This window comes from Lemur catta, chromosome 3, assembly GCF_020740605.2.
Source record: "Lemur catta isolate mLemCat1 chromosome 3, mLemCat1.pri, whole genome shotgun sequence".
Classification (NCBI taxonomy): Eukaryota; Metazoa; Chordata; class Mammalia; order Primates; family Lemuridae; genus Lemur; species Lemur catta.
In genome coordinates this window covers 52903086-52920512 of record NC_059130.1, presented here as the reverse complement: position 1 = coordinate 52920512, position 17427 = coordinate 52903086, and the positions used below count along the sequence as shown (strand labels likewise).

At 35.4% G+C, this 17427-nt stretch overlaps 2 protein-coding genes across 2 annotated transcripts in view; one reads left to right on the top strand and one right to left on the bottom strand.

Moving 5' to 3' along the window:
- CCDC18 (coiled-coil domain containing 18) overlaps positions 1-17427 on the top strand; it is a 94866-nt gene that overhangs the window by 12837 nt on the left and 64602 nt on the right. Inside the window, exons 6-8 of the mRNA XM_045547516.1 lie at positions 8452-8548; positions 13071-13192; positions 15634-15925. Coding sequence (XP_045403472.1) covers positions 8452-8548; positions 13071-13192; positions 15634-15925 — 511 coding nt within the window. The remainder of the gene's footprint in view (positions 1-8451; positions 8549-13070; positions 13193-15633; positions 15926-17427) is intronic.
- LOC123635392 (chromobox protein homolog 3) lies at positions 7558-8399 on the bottom strand. Its single transcript, XM_045547515.1, has one exon. It carries the CDS (start codon positions 8329-8331, stop codon positions 7780-7782), a length of 552 nt encoding a protein of 183 aa, XP_045403471.1. The 5' UTR covers positions 8332-8399; the 3' UTR covers positions 7558-7779.

The window sequence follows — 17427 nt, the reverse complement described above, 5'->3', positions numbered from 1 at the left end:
CACTCTGGCTCAAAAAAAAAAGTCCAAATAGTGCTTACATTTTGGGGTAAAGAGTATTGATTAGGAAGATACACAAGGGAGCCTTTTGGGGTGCTGGAAATATTCTGTATTTCATCTGGGTAGTAGTTATGGAAATATACAAATATAGAAAAATTCATTCACTTAAAAACTGCATTTTACTAAATAAAAAATTAAAAATCAAATAAGAAAAAACCATAAATTAAATAAGAAAAATCTACAGAAGATACATGTGCAGTCGTAGTGGATGTTTTAAGACATCCATTTGTTTTAATCACAAATGGTAACACAGACATATGACTGACATGAAGGAAGAAGTTTTTATACTCACAGATTGCCAGAAACAGGCGGCATAATAGGCTATACAGAAGGCCCACATGGGGAGGCATCAGGGACAGTAAGGAGGCAGAGGGAGTGGGAAGAAAATGTTGGGCAAGAATTTTTATTGTGGTTTTTGTGTGAAGGAATAGTATTACAGGGTAAACAGGTTTAGGATTGGTTAGTTTAAATAATTTCATTGGGCTCTGGGTTATAAGGACTTTCCTGAGTTATTTGGTACCTGGCCCTGAGGTGATTAGGACAGAGGAATATTGGCTCCAAGTGTCAGAGCTAGATGTGGGGAGGGAGAGTGGATTCTGGATTGGTTATTTGACCTAGAAAAGTATTCTGGAGTTTACTATCTTTAAGAATTGGCTACCCCTTGGATGGGCAGTCTCTCTCTAGGGTCAGTAAGTCTCCAGATGTTGGGACATCAGAATAAAAAGACATCCTTAACACAATAGAGAAAATTATAAAACTTTATTGAAAGTCTTAAAAGAAGATCTAATTAATGAGATATATATCATTTTTCTAGAAGGGAACCTAGTATAAAAGTGCCAGATTTCCCCAAAATAATTTATATATTCAGTACAATTGCAATCAATATCCTAGCAGGATTTTTGGTGGAACTTAATGAGCTTACCCTAAGAATCATATGGAAGAACCAGTGTCCAAGAATAGACATGGCAGTTTAAAAGTTATAAATCAAGGTGGAGAACATGCCTATGGATACATCAAGTCTTCTGAAGTTATACTAATTAAGTCAGTGTAATATCGGTACAAACAGAGACCTGTAAGCAAACACACATACAGTGGAAACTTCACATGTAAGGGAAATGACATTACAAATCAGGGGAAAGAAAGGATCGAAGAATCGAATTAAGATGTTGTACAAATGGATACCATATGATCATATGTGATATACTGAGAAGGCTACAATATCAACTTATTAATCCTCCCAAGAATGAGTAGCCTGAATCTAATCATGAAGACACATCAGACAAACCTAGATTCATCTTCTATAAAACAACTGTTGTGTACTCTTAAAAAATGTCAGTGTCATGAATGACTAAGGAAAGCTAAGAAGGTGTTCCAGATTATGGAGTCTAAAGAGACATGATAATTAAAAACAGTAGGTGATCCTGAATCAGAGGGAAAAAAAGAATCTATAAAGAACATTATTGGAATAATTGGTAAAATTTGTATATGGGTTGTATATTAGATAATAGTATTGTATCAGTTTTAGATTTCTTTAATTTGATAGTTGCATTGTGTTTGTGTGAGGCAGTGTCCTTATTCTTAGGAGAGTACATGCTAAAGGGTTTATGATTGGAGGATACTAATTACTCTAGAATATAGTTGAGTGCAAAAACTCTCAAGTTAGAAACAAAACATTGTGACAAAATGTCAAAAATTGATGAATCCATACAAAGAATGTATAGATTTGAAATATTTCAAAATAAAAAGTTCAAAAAATGATGCTGGGAGAATTGGTTATCAAATTTTAAAAAATTAGAGTAGATCCTTATGTCATACTATACCTGCAAAAAATTCCCAGATGGATTAAAGACCCAATTGTGAAAAGCAAAATTTTTAGAGAAAAAGTAAGAGAATATTTTTTATGATGTTTCATGGTAGGAAAGAATGTTTTTGTTTTGTTTTGTCTGGTTTATTTATGTATCTATCTATTTATTTATTTATTTAGAGACATGATCTCTGTCACCCAGGCAAGAGTGCAGTGGAATGATCATAGCTCATTGCAGTCTCAAACTCCCATGGTCTGAAGTGATCCTCTTGCCTCAGCCTCCCAAGTAGCTGGGGGTATAGGCACAGGGTACAATACTTGGCTAATTTTTGTATTTTTTGTAGAGACAGGGTCTCACTGTGTTGCCCAGGCTGATCTCAAACTCCTGGCCTCAAGCAATCCTCCTGCCTCGCCCTCCCAAACTACTGGAATTATAGGCTTGAGCCACCATGCTCAGCCTATTTCATTTTATTTTATTTTATTTATTTTTAAATGACGACTCTGCATACTATTTATTCATTTTTTTCATTATTTCGATAGATTTAGGGGTACAAGTGGTTTTCAGGTTACATGGATAAATTGTATAGTGGTGATGTCTAGGTTTTTAGCGTACCTGTCACACAGATAGTGTACATCGCACCTGATATATGTTTTTTCTTCCTTCATCTCCTTCCTAGGCTCCCCTTTTCGGAATCTCCAGCGCCCATTGTGCCTCCCTGTATGCCCCTGTGTACATAGCTTAGCTCCCACTTGTAAGTGAGAACATGCAGTATTTGGTTTTCCATTCCTGCATTACATCACTTAGGATAATGGCCTCTAGTTTAATTAAGTCACATTTATTTATTTTTGTTTTTGTTACAATTGCTTTTGGGGTCTTAGTCATGAATTCTTTGCCTAGGCCGGTGTCCAGGAGAGTTTTTCCTAGGTTTTCTTCTAGAATTTTTATGGTGTCATGTTTTGCATTCGAGTCTTTAATCCATCTTGAGTTAATTTTTTTGTGTGGTAAAAGATAGGGATCCAGTTTCATTCTTCTGCATTATGCTAATTTCCCCAGCACCATTTATTGAATAGAGTGTCTTTTCCCCGGTGTATTCTTTTGTCTGCTTTGTTGAAGATCAGTTGGTTGTAGGTATTTGGCTTTATTTCTGAGTTCTCCATTCTGTTCCATTGATCTACTTGTCTACTTTTATAAGAACTCAGTTGCATTCTCTCAGCTGCAAAAAATAAAACAAAACAAAAACAAAATACCTGGGAGTATCCTTAACCAGAGAGGTGCAAGATGTCTACCAGGAGAACCACAAAATGAAAGAAATCCTAGATGACACAAACAAATGCAAAAACATCCCACACTCATGGGTTAGAAGAATCAATATTGTGAAAGGGACCATACTGCCCAAAGCAATCTATAGATTCAATGCAATCCCTAGTAAAATACCAATGTCATTTTTCAGAATTAGAAAAAACAATCCAAAAATTTACGTGGAACCAAAAAAAAGCCTTAACAGCCAAAGCAATCCTAAGCAAGAAGAACAAATCTAGAGGCATCACATTACTTGACTTCAAATTATACTACAAAGTGATAGTAATCAAAACAGCATGGGAAAAATGTTTTTAAATGAGATCCAGAAAGCATAAATATTACAGGAAAAGACTGCTAAACTCTGAGTCCATTAAGATAAAAACTTTTTGTTTCGTTAAGGTAAATCATTTAAAAAGTAAAAAGAAAAGCCAGATACTTGGCAAAATATTTGCGAATAATATAATTCACAAAGAGTAGTATCCAGATTTTATAAATAATCCAGTAATAAAAAGAATCCGAACAAGTAGTTTAAAGGACAGGAAACCAAAATGGCCAATGAAACTTGAAAAAGTTGCAGTCTTACTGTGATAAAAAGTGCAGGTTCCAACTATATTGAGATTGTAAAACTATAGTCATTTTATGCTGCTAGATAGGCAAATATTTTTAATTTGATGATAATTGTAGTAACTTATTGGGCATTTACTGTGTGTACTTTTCTAAGCACTTTAATCCTTGTTTTACAGAAGAGAAAACTGAATTAGAGAGAAATTAAGGTTACACTTTTAGAAAGTGGCAGAAGTAGAATTAGAAAGCAAGAATTACAACTCTAGGGCCCACTGGATTGAATACCATGCCAGAGGTAATAGCACAAAGTGTTTAAGTAGAGAGATTTTGGAGACAGGTTACACTTACTAGTTGTGAGATCTTGGGTGAGTTATTTAACCTGTTAGTGACTCATTTGTGGCACTTACCTTCATCATAGATTGTTAGGAGGCTTAAATAATTTATAATTGTTGTTATTCTGTTGTTACTTCTTTAAGTTTGGGTAACAATGTGATATAACAGAAACTCTCATATATTTCTGGTTCAGAGTGTAAATTGGTACACCAAGTTAGTACCTTCAGCTTCAAAATACCTTTTTGAAAATATCTAGCAATTCAATACCTGGTTACGTATTTTAAAGAAACTCTCACACATATTGCCAAGGGGCTGTGCACCAGGATGTTCACTGAAGCATTGTTTGTTTTGGCTGGAAACAACCTCAATGTCCATCAAATGAATAATGGATAAATAAGTTACAAAATTTTCATATAGCAGAAGAGTATATAGTAGATTTTTGAAAATAAACTAGAGTCATGTAGGTGAACATAGATAAATCTTGGACTATCTCAAACAAAAACAATTTGTGGAAGAATATTTACAGTGTGATGCTGTTTATATAAAGTATAAAAGTATGGAAAAAAGTCTATGATGTTCTTTGATGTAAGATTATACAGATTTTAAGGTATCACTAAGAAAAAAAAGTCATTATGAAACTATGATAGGCCAGGCATGGTGGTGCATGCCTGTAGTCCCAGCTACTTGGGAGGCTGAGGTGGGACGGTAGATTTGAGCCTAGGAGTTTGAGACCAATCTGGACAACGTAGTGAGACCCTATCTCAAAAAAAAGAAAAAGAAAAAGAAACTATAATACACTGTTGATTGTAAAATACATACCAATTTTAGAGATGTAAAAATGAGAAAACAATATGCCTCTTAGAATAGATGCTATATACTATTTGTGGATATAGGTTAATACATGAGTGTGCTAAGTAAAAAACACCAAAATCAGGATAGGGTTATTATCTCTGTGTAAGAAGTCAGGGGGATGGGATTTGGAAGGGACACAAAGGGACCTCAATTCTATTTGTAATGGTTTGTTTGCTTAAAAGAAAAAAGGGTACAAAAGGCAGAGAGTTAAGATTCATTAGAGCTGGGTTGGGATGGATATATTTTTTCTTTTCTGTGTGGCTGAAATGTCATGACTTTTTGAAAATTGAAAGTGAGGAAGAGTAGATAATGCAAAGTGGATGAATTTGGCTTGAAAAGAAGGGTGATAGAATAAAGCACAATATTTGGGGAGGTTTTTGTTTAAGTGAGGAATACGGGTATCCTTTGCTCTCTGAACTCTAGCTAGGCAAACTCAGAAATGGAATATATTCTTAAAGATTTTCAAAGAAATCCTTTATTGTCTAAACTTTCTTTTCTTTATCTGAAACTTTGGAACCAGATAGACATACTTAAAAACCACATAGATCAGGAAATGAGGAATACTTTTGCTTGAACTTGTTTATATTTGTTGCAAAGAAGCCAACAGAGAAGAGGCTGAAAATACAGACGATAAAAGTTTCTGAAGGGAAAAGAGTTAAGATCCAGACTATAGATAGAACAATTTACTTGGGATAAAAGAAGGGTCACTAACTTCACTTACTTAAGAAAGAATGTGATGGGAATAGGTTTAAATATAAAAATGTTTTTAGGTGTGGTGTGATATTGACCAAGTATTCTCAATTCATTGTGCTCAGTTATGCCCATTATTCTCAATTCATTGTGAGAAGTATAAGGAAAGGTCAAGGTCAGCTAGGAGGTAAGGCAGCAAGGTTAGGCTTTTTTTTTTTTTGTAACATACTGACTGCTACACTAGAAAAAAAATTATTTTCCTTGGGGCCATGCTGTTTTATTATGAAAATAGAATAAAAACTTTGAAAACAAAACAATGCTTTCTAATTTAATGAAAAATTTGTTATTTTTTTATTGTTTTACGTGCATGAGTTATATGCAACTTGAAAAATAGTTCACGTGGTTCCCAAAGTGAAGAGATGTGTGAGTTACATATGTTTCATTAGGCCCTGGGCTCAGAACTAGCATGAGTTAAATACAACTCACATGGCAGTTAATGTGTTAAACAGTGCTTAGTAGTGGTTGGACTTTTTTGTTGTTCAGATTTTTGTATCTTGTATTAGTAGGAGTTACTGCTTTTTGAAAATTTGCTTGACCTTTGCAAAAGTCAGAATTTACTGAGTGTCCTTAAAATTCCAGACAATGGACTGATACTATAACACCTAACCTTTGAAAATTTATTATCCAGCCTTAGGCTACTTCCCTAATCTATCTTTTCTAGGCCTGGGGGGGAAAATGCCAACACATAAGAATTTATATATATTTTAAAGTTTATAAGTGTTTTTGTTTTATTTTTCATATCAATAGCATGAGAAAAATGTTTATAGTATAATCTTCATTTTACAGTTTAAGTCCAATACTTTTTTTTACTACAGAGAAATATGCTTCTCTTTAACTATTTCTTATAATTAATTAATGATTATTTTGGAACTTAACTATTCAAATGCAGAGCATGCACAGAGCATTCTTTACTTCTTATTTTTCCTTGACACTCCTCAGTGCTTTAGAGCATTCTTTTTTTTTTTTTTTTTTTTTTTTTTTTTTTTTTTTTTTTTTTTTTTTTTTTTTTTTTGAATATAAAACTATTTATTGACCACTGTTCACCAGTATTTACAATAAACAATATACAGTTGGATAACATTCTGATTACTACAAGGCTGTTTTTCCTGGCTTCTGCAGAACCAGTAACCCAAATACTAAAAAGATTGAGCCTACATGTAAGAAATGAATTGGGGTAAGAAAAAAACATGCAGGTCAATAGCTTAGATTACAAAAAGTTTGTTTACTCATTTATGTCAGCAGGTCTGAAACTGCCAACGTTTCTAACCATCTGAATAAGTTTCCATGGGCCAAGCCTCAAATATTCCATTAATCATGAACTTTCAGTCAATGCAGCATAGGATTTCAAGTTTTTGTAAAAGAATTGCTCACTAGGGGAATCTTTAATGTTCATTTAACTAAGTCTTGTTTACTGTATTAGAACACATCAGAATTTGTCTAGTTTCCTCATCTGGGTGGGGAGATTGTTGGTAGCGATAAAGCTTTTCCTTTTAGGAATTTTACAAACACAATGTTGCACTTATATGAATATACATGTAGATACGGATTCTAATACTGCTGCCTTTAACTTATCCAATTAATTACGAACCAACTATTTAGTTTGAAATGTTACGGCTTCAGGAAAATTTTCAATTCTTAGGTTGCTCAGAATGATAGCATCACAGACACATGGGCTTATCCATGATTTTTGTTTTGGTGAATGTTTAAAAACAAAGAGAATCATTTACATATGCATTTTACATACACACACACAAAAACAAATTTAAAAAACCCAAAATGGTCCTTAGGCATGAGTTAAACACAAGTTCTGACTGAATAATGGCTATGGAAATTTCCCCTAGCATTTAGAAATGCTATTCTCTAGTGCAGAGGAAATAATATACCACGGTATCATATGTTCTTTTCTGATAAAGGAAGCAACTACAGAAAGCTTTTATTTGTTCAAAGTAACCAGTGCTACTGATGCACCCTCCCCAACAATTCTCTCAATACTACTTTCAAAACAAATGTATCAAACTTGATTTATTAGATGTAGTTATTTCTTCACACTAGTAAATCAAAAACCAAGACCCAGATTGTATATATATATATAAATATATATAAAAAGCAATGCAAACAATTATTGAGCTTCATCTTCTGGACAAGAATGCCAAGTTAGTCTCTCTTCATAAAAAGCAATTACAATTTGAGGACACTTCATATTTGCTTCTTTTGCCAGCACCAAATCTGCCTCATCTGAATCTTTCCATTTCATAAGAAACATTAATTCTCCACTGCTATCCGTGGCACCAATTATTCTTTCAGGATCAAGACCTCTGGCAAAGCCTCTTGGTTTGTCAGCACCGTCTCTTTTTTTCTTTGACTTGCTATCGTCAGATTCACTGTCAGATAAAGACTTTCTTTTTGTACCATCTTTTTCTTTACCAGCTTTTTGAGAATTAAGAAATGCTTCAATTAACTCTGGACAATCCAAATTTTCTTCAGGTTCCCAAGTATTGTCAGCATCTGTAAATCCCTTCCACTTCAGGAAATACTCCACTTTCCCATTTACTACACGTCGATCCAATACTTTTTCCACCACAAATTCTTCAGGCTCTGCCTCTTCAACCTTTTTACTCTTCCCATTCTGTTTCTTTCCCATTTTTTGCAATGTAGTTTTATTGGAGGCCATTTTTTATTGCAGACTTGAAGAGCTATTATTCACCGCCTCTGAGCTGCTCCGGGTCGCGGGTCTACGGCGTCTCTCTAGAGCATTCTTTATTTCTATTTATTATCACTTTTTAAATTTTAGAGCTGAACGACAAAGAAATGAAGCACTGTATAATGCTGAAGAGCTAAGTAAAGCTTTCCAACAATATAAAGAAAAAGTGGCTGAAAAACTGGAAAAGGTAAGAGGTAGTTGGGCACATTCAGTGTTTTATATTACTGTCTATATTCTAGAAATAAAGGTAGACATAACTAGAATATGTATATCTACAGTTGAAGCTGAGAGTGATTTTTATGATCTCATTCATAATAAAATCACTGAATAATTTATAAATATTAGTAAAGGATGGTGCCCACCAATCTTTTTATTATCAGCAGAAAGTTTTTTATCTCAAGAGGGAAAAGAGTAGAGCAAGAAGAAGGAACAAAATATAAAGAAAGATGAAGTCTGTAAGCAGAGGGTAGAGCTAGAGAAGTAGAAGCAGGAAATTCATTTCCATCACCTTAGTGAAAATGAAGACAGCGTAGATTATGTAACTTTTTTTTTTTTTTTGAGACAGTCTCACTTTGTTGCCCGGGCTAGAGTGAGTGCCGTGGCATCAGCCTAGCTCACAGCAACCTCAAACTCCTGGGCTTAAGCGATCCTACTGCCTCAGCCTCCCAAGTAGCTGGGACTACAGGCATGTGCCACCATGCCCGGCTAATTTTTTCTATATATACTTTTAGTTGTCCAGATAATTTATTTCTATTTTTTTAGTAGAGACGGGGTCTCGCTCAGGCTGATCTCGAACTCCTGACCTTGAGCGATCCACCCGCCTTGGCCTCCCAGAGTGCTAGGATTACCGGCGTGAGCCACCGCACCCGGCCAGATTATGTAACTTTGAAGTCATCTCCCTTGACCTACCACCCTGAGAGGGGCTTGCTTCTTCCTCTCAGAGGGAAGATTCCTTGAACTGGTTCTATATAGAAATACAGTGACTTTACTACCATGCATGTATTACATTCACTTAATATTTTTAAGTAATACCACACGGTAACGAAATCTGTATGGAAGAATGCCACAAATTGGACATTCAGATACTGAGCTCAGAGAGAGGTCTGGTAAAGAGATACTGATAATGGGAGACTTCCCTTTTGAGATAATAATTAAAGCAGAAGAAATTAATGATTCTGTTCAAAGAAAGGTAGAAGGTCAGAGGAAAGAATGTTTAAGTAGAAAGGTAGAATAAGAAGATTCAGAGTATAGGTAACTAATGGGTATTCACTTATTAAACACTTATGAAGTTCCTTTTGCATGCCAGGTACTATGCTTGTCTCTGGGAGATTCAGTGATACATAACACATGACACCTACTCCAAAGAGCTCACAGTCTAGTAAGATTGACAAGTATGTAAACAAATAATATCAGTATTTTGGAATAAGAAGTATTTAATATAATAAAATAAGGTAGGTATGGTAGGGAAGTATGAAGGGGGATTTAATAAACTCTGATGGGCTCAAAGAAGGCTTTACAGAGTAGGAAATGCTGCAGCCTTAAGGCCACATGTGGCCTTCTATGTCCTTAAGTGCGGCCTTTTGACTGAATCCAAATTTTACAGAACAAATCATTTTGTTAAAAGGGAAGTAGCAGAGAAAGATGAAACTTTTCTTGCCTTCTTTGGTGCTTAAAAAAGAACAATCTTGAAATCAGAAGGCCGCAGCTTCCCCACCCCTGTTAGGGTATCTCTAAGATTGTGATATATCATTGAATAGTGTTAAGCAGAGGAAATGATCGAATCTATGTGTTAGAAAGTTCACTCTGATATCAAGTGAAGATGTATTTGAGAGGTGAGAGACAAGTCAAGGAGACTCTGAAAGACCAGGCAAGAGATATTGAAGATGATGGAGTTGAGTAGATAGATATGAGAGATGTTAAAGTTGGAGAATCAGTGGGATCTTGTGACCACTTAAATATATTAGGAACAGGCAGTAAGATAGAGGGAGGGAGAAGTATGGGATATCTTTAGATTGCTGGTTTGAGAGGCTGGTGCATGATTGCGTCAGGAATCAAAATAGACCATTTGGGAAAAAAATATAATGAATTCTATTTTGAAAATGTCTGGAGAATATCCAGTTGTAGGTTTCTAATAGGCATTTGTATCTACAAGTCTGGTCTTAGATAATGAAATCTGTACTAGGGCTACAGATTTAAGAATTGGGAGTTCGAGACCAGCCTGAGCAAGAGTGAGACCCCGTCTCTACTAAAAATAGAAAGAAACTATCTGGCCAACTAAAAAAATATATATATATCAAAAAAAATTAGCCGGGCATAGTGGCACATGCCTGTAGTCCCAGCTACTTGGGAGACTGAGGCAGGAGGATTGCTTAAGCCCAGGAGTTTGAGGTTGCTGTGAGCTAGGCTGATGCCACGGCACTCATTCTAGCCCGGGCAACAGAGTGAGACTCTGTCTCAAAAAAAAAAAAAGAATTGACACTACCTAATTAAGTGGTAAAAGCCTTAGACGTTGACAGAGTTTATATAGAGTGAGAATAGGATGAAGACTACAACCCTGGGAGATAGTTAAAAAAAATGGTGGAATAGCTTATGAAAGATAGGGAGAGGAAGTGATCAAAAAAGTTAGAGAATCAGGAATGTATGATAGGAAAAGACAATACAATGGATTTAAAACAAGGTAATGGTTTTCAGTGCCAGATGATGCAAATTGGTCAAAAAAGGATGAGAACTGAGACAGGGTTATTGGTTTTTATAATCAGAGAGTCATTGGATACTTTGTAGAGAGCAACTTTATTAAAGTAGTAGAGACAGAAGGCACAACCTCTGAAATGGAAGAAATGGAAAGGGAGACAGTGGAGATAGCTAACAGACTATATAAGGTAGATAAAGAGGAAATAAGGGGAGTGGTGGTGAATAGAAAGGTAGAAAAAAGCTAGGTTAACAGAAAGGGGTTTTAGGACTAGGGATACCCTGAACATATTAGCAGATTTGAAGTACAGTAGCCAGTGGAAGGGGTGGCAGGGGGAGATGGAAGATGCTGGAATTATGTCTGAGAATACATTCTGAAGGAAAAAAAATATGCTGGAATTATAGGGAATAAAAGATGGCACACAGGTCCTGAAGGATATGGGAGATGACAGTCCAAAAGCAGAGGGGACATATTTTTTAATAAAATAAGGATGTTTCTTTTCCTTATGGGAAAAAGTGGGTAACAATACAGAAAAAAAGGCCTGGTGCTGTGGCTCACACCTGTAATCGTAGCACTCTGGGAGGCTGAGATGGGAGGATCACTTGAGGTCAGGAATTTGAGACCAGCCTGAGCAAGGAGGAGACCCCATCTCTACTAAAAATAGAAAAAATTAGCTGGGTGTGGTGACATGGTGGTGCACGCCTATAGTCCCAGCTACTTGGGAGGCTGAGGCAGGAGGATCTCTTGGGCCCAGGATTTGAGGTTGCAGTGAGCTATGATTATGCTACTGCACTCTAGCCGGGGTGACAGAGTGAGACTCTGTCTCAGTTAAAAAAAAAAAAAAAAAACAGAAAAAAGTTTAGGTGGAAAAAAGAAGAAGAATTGAATGATTTTGAATTAAAAGTCTTTGGTCTCATAAGATGTTGCTGAAGTGATTTTCATAGCGTGAGGGTGATAGGAGAGATTTTGGAAACTTCGGGTAAGTGTTTCTCATACCATAATTATAATAAGGAAAGTCGAGAAAATAGCTAAAATTTTTAAAGGGAATATGCAAAAAGAGAAGAGCAGAGTAAAAATGACCAGTTGGTAAAAGGTAGAAAAGAAAATAAGAGCAGCCAGAGTCAAGTAAAATATCATCATGATATCTAAAGGATAAAAGAGTTTAGAGGGGAAGTTCGCAATTATGTTAGATACTAAAGTCAAAGCTGGAAAAATTTGGTTACAAAGAGGCCATTCCTTTATAGTAGAACTGTAAATACCGCTTAGCTGTATAAAACATTAAGACCTCATTAGGTATTGAAATCTTAAGTGTGAATTAGTTAATCAGATCACTGTTTTGAAAGCCTTGGAGAAGGTGTGGGAATGGAATATCTGAGAAGCAATTTTTAATAACCTAATCTGTAGGAGGAGGTAGAATACCAAATAGGAGGAATATCCTTGGGGAGAGGGAGGACTTTATGGAGAAAAGAGACCTTTTCTTAGGATTATCAGTTTCTGACTGTGCTTAGCAGAGACCTATAATTAAGTGGATGTGAAAAAGGAATTGGAGCGAATCTGCCCAATCCTCCACTCATCCCTCCACCCTGGGTGCTTGACTTTTATCTGTTTTACATTTTGGGCTGCCGTTTCAGTGGGAGTATTTTGTGACTAAAGTTTCAAAATAACTTCTCTGGAACATTTGCACTGAAATTAGTCTTTAGTAATTTTGATGTGGCATCCCTACATGAATTGCTTGCCTTGTCCATGTGAGGCCAGAGCATTTTTGCTTTCAGGTGACAGTGCTATTGTCCACCTGTTAAGGGCTTTTAAGGATTTCTAGACAGGTAGTAGCATCCCCCTCCCTTTCCTTTGTTACTGCTCAGGAACTTCACTTTGCTCCCTTTCAGTATAAGGCTTGGGACTTAAATGTATGAAATACTTAGTCTGCACTCTTGCTTCTTTCTCAAATCACTATGTACATTTTTAGTTTGAAACACCTAAACTTACAACATTAGTATGTCCACTTAAATTATTGTTTTAGGTTCAAGCTGAAGAAGAAATATTAGAGAAAAACCTGATTAACTGTGAAAAAGAAAATAAAAGGCTACAAGAAAAATGTGGTCTATATAAAAGTGAAGTTGAAATTCTGAAAGAGAAATTAAGGTACAGTATCCTATTGTAGAAAAAGGATTTTTGTGTCAAAATAGAATTAGAACAAAAGCCGAAACGTTTTAAAACATCATATTTTGTATATTGTAATTATGGGCTTACATTATGTAGAAAGATAGGCTTCATGGCCAAAACTGTTTTCTAGGTATAAAGTTTGAATTATAAGTGAAATAAAATATGTGTTCATGCCACTATAGTTGTAAATATAGAGTAATACTGATCAATATATTTGCTTTCCATATATTTAGAGAAAATTAACACAGACATAATGTCCTTATAGTATGACCACATTAGCTAGCTGGTAAAATATGTATAATAACAGGTACTCTAATAAAAATAATTCTTCAAATCATAAAAAAATCACCTAGTCCAACCTTCTCATTTTATAAGTGAAGAAACAGAGGCCCAGAGAGTAGCCATTATATAGCCAAAGTCAGAAAAAGATAGATCAAGGTCTTCTGATTCCTATACTCTCTCTAGTATATCATGTTACCCTCTCAGAGGTTAATGTTAATTAGTTCTTATCAATTCAGACTGTTAATTGTGGGGAACAATTAGAATAACTGCTTTGTCTAGTTTTTACATACTTTCCTTAAGGTAGTACATTTAGTATTTTTGCCAAGGTAGAGGGGGTAAAGATAGTTTTTATAATAGTTACCTTAACTAGAATATTTCCTAGAATCCGATATTATTGGTTGCAAGATACACTTTTAAGAAAGAAAAATACTGCTAATTATACTATGATACAGTGCTTTATCTCTTAAATTTTTGTTTTATACTTTACAAAAGAATTCTTAATTATATTTAATTAGACATGATTTCTTAAATTGTATTACTTTTTTACAAAAAGGAAAATATGAGTGAAATAAATTGGTTAAGATATTCTTAACACTTCACATTTAGAATCTGACCCTTCTAAAATGTCCATGTTTTTCAACACAGTATCTTCCTCTGTGCCATCAAGAATGTTGCTGATGTAGTATTTCTTAAAAGAACCATCATAAGAACAAAAAGTCATTGATGCTGTGCCCTAAAGCTGACTTCACAATTATGTAGTGCCAACTTGTTGTTGTTGTTGTTGTTGTTGAGACAGGCTCTTGCTCTGTTGGCCAGGCTGGAGTGCAGTGGTATCGTCATAGCTCACTGTAACCTTAAACTTCTGGACTTAAGCGATCCTCCTGGCTTAGCCTCCTGAGTAGCTGGGACTGCAGGTCTATGCCACCACATGCAGCTAATTTTTCCTTCCTTTTTTTTTTTTTTTTTTGTAGAGATTGGGTCTCTCTATGTTACTCAGGCTGGTCTTGAACTCCCCTTCTCAAGCAATCCCCCTGCCTCAGCCTCCCAAAGTGCCAGGATTACAGGCTTAAACCCCCATGCCTGGTGGCGTTTTTTTTTTTTTTGGAGACAGAGTCTCGCTCTGTTGCCCTGGCTAGAGTGCCGTGGCGTCAGCCTAGCTCACAGCAACCTCAAACTCCTGGGCTCAAGCAATCCTTCTGCCTCAGCCTCCCAAGTAGTGGGACTACAGGCATGCGCCACCATGCCCGGCTAATTTTTTCTATATATATTTTTAGTTGTCCAGCTATTTTCTTTCTATATTTAGTAGAGATGGGGTCTCGCTCTTGCTCAGGCTGGCCTGGTGGCTTTTGACTTCTGTTTTAGGAATCTTGCTGTGTATCTGATTTAACACATATCCCACTCCTCCCCACAAGCATTTGTTTCTGTGGGTTCCAAGTGCTCCATTGTTACCTCCTGGTTTTTCTTCCCATTTACATGCACCAATTCTGCTAGTTTTACTGCAGGTTCTTTTGATGTTTATGTATACATAAACACTGCAACTACTGCTTAGCTGACAGCTCTTTTAAGGAACTATTGATAATTCCAATTTCAGTGATGCGAAAAAGTGAACTGATGAAATGTAGTAACAGTTCTAAGCATAAGATTGTTCTAATATTAGGCATGTTTTTATAGATAGATATGTATATTCAGTAATATTACTACCTCATAATCTGTTAATGGTAGATTAGACTTTAATTTAGAGAGTTCATGATTTTTCCTCATAGTATCCAAAACTTTCTTGACACTGTACAATGTTGTGTTGGGTATTTTGGAGTTAGATTTCCTGTCTTACACATTTTAAACAGAACGTAAATGCTTCTAAGATAGTAGGACTGTCCTGCCCTACTGTTTTCTGTGAGACACTGGGAAAGTTACATTACCTTTTGAATGCCTCGATTTCCTTATCTGTAAAAAGGAAATAATAATAATGCCTGCCAACCACATAAAGTCATGAGTACCTGGCATGCAGAAAGTAGGCATTCAGTAAATGTGAGCAGATAATGATTCAAAAAATTTTAAAAGTGAGATTAACTAAGTATGCTTGCTTATTGAAAATGAATGCATATTTTATTTTCATTTGTATTCTTTTTTCTTCATAGGCAGTTAAAAGAAGAAAATAACAATGGAAAAGAAAAATTAAGGATCATGGCAGTGAAAAATTCAGAAGTCATGGCACAATTAACTGAATCTAGGCAAAGTATTCTGGCACTAGAGAGTCAGTTAGAGGACAAAGATGAAATACTTAGAGAAAAATTTTCTCTAATGAATGAAAACCGAGAATTAAAGGTCCGTGTTGCAACACAAAATGAGCGACTGGATTTGTGTCAGCAAGAAATTGAAAGTTCAAGGGTAGAACTGAGAAGTTTGGAAAAACTTATATCCCAGTTGCCAGTAAGTATGTATGAAAGGAAATGTACTATACTTGATTATATAATGGAAGAGAAACATTTTACCGAAGTGATTTGACAAGACCATCATTTTGTGGTTGCTTAGTAGCTTCTTTTCCTGCCTATCTATGCTTTTAGTCATCAATTTCTTTTCTATCTAATCTCTGTTTTTTTTCCCCGTACTTACCATTCTGCTATACCACCCTTTCTCTGTCTCTCAGGTGCCATATATAAGAATGGCACAAAATTATTTTTAAAAACAGCTTTATTGAGGTATAATTTATATATCATTACATTAATCCATTTTAAGTGTGCTAGTCCATGAGTTTTAGGAAATTTACAAGTTTTGTAAAAATCACCATGATCTAGTTTTCAAACATTTCTGTCATCCCCAAAAGATAACTTGTACCCATTTATAATTAGTACCTGTACCCACACCCACCCCTAGAAAGTCACTAATAATTTCTGCCTCTATAAATTTGTCTTTTCTGGACATTTATATCTATGAAATCATATAATATGTGGTCTTTTGCATTCTTAATGTTTTTGAGAATCATTCATGATGTGACATGTATCAGTATTTTGCTTTTTTATTGCTACACATTTCATTGTATAGATATACCACATTTTATCCATTAACTGGTTGATGGACATTTGAGTTTTTTCCACTTGTGGGCTGTTTTGAATAATGCTGGTATTTGCTTATAAGTCTTTTTTTTTATTTTTATTTTTTTTTATTTTTGAGAACCAAAGTTTCTCAGGAATGCTTACAGGTCTTTGTGTGGACATACCTAGGAGGAGAATTATAGAATTGTTGGGTTATATGGTAAATTTATGCCAAACTTTTCTAAAATGTCTGCACCATTTTACATTCTCATCAGCAATTTACGAGGGTTCCTGTTTTCCCATGTCCTCGCCAATACTTGTTATTGTCTTATCTTTTTTATTATGGCCACGTAAGTGAGTGTGAAGTGGTATACATTGTGGTTTTAATTTGTATTTCCCTGATGGCTAATGTTGAGCAACTTTTCATGTACTTATTAAAATGGCATACATCAAATTGGCACTAACTAATCAACACTGTGGTGCTCACACAGTAGTAATATTCTCCAGGGATTAGGTGGTTGCGGGGGGTAAACTCACAACTAATGGACACTGACATGGTGAGCATTGTAGAGGGGAAGGGCATGCCTCTCTATACCTCGCTTGGGTGAGGCAGAGACATAAAATGTAACCAGAAGATATTTGTACTTCTGTGTTTATTGCAGCATGATTCACAATGACTAAAATGTAGAATCAGCTTAAGTGTTTATTAAGGGATGAATGGATAAAGAAGAGGTGGTATATGTACACAATGGGATATTATTTAGCCATGAAAAAGAAGGAAATTTTGCCATTTGCAGAAACATGGATGAAACTGGAGGATTTTATTTTAAGTGAAATAAACCAGGCACGGAAAGGCAAATATTGCATTTTCACATTCATATATGGGACCTAAAAAAAAAT

Excerpts from the sequence above, each read along its gene's own strand:
- LOC123635392 (XM_045547515.1), bottom strand. The coding sequence starts at position 8,331 with ATGGCCTCCAATAAAACTACATTGCAAAAAATGGGAAAGAAACAGAAT.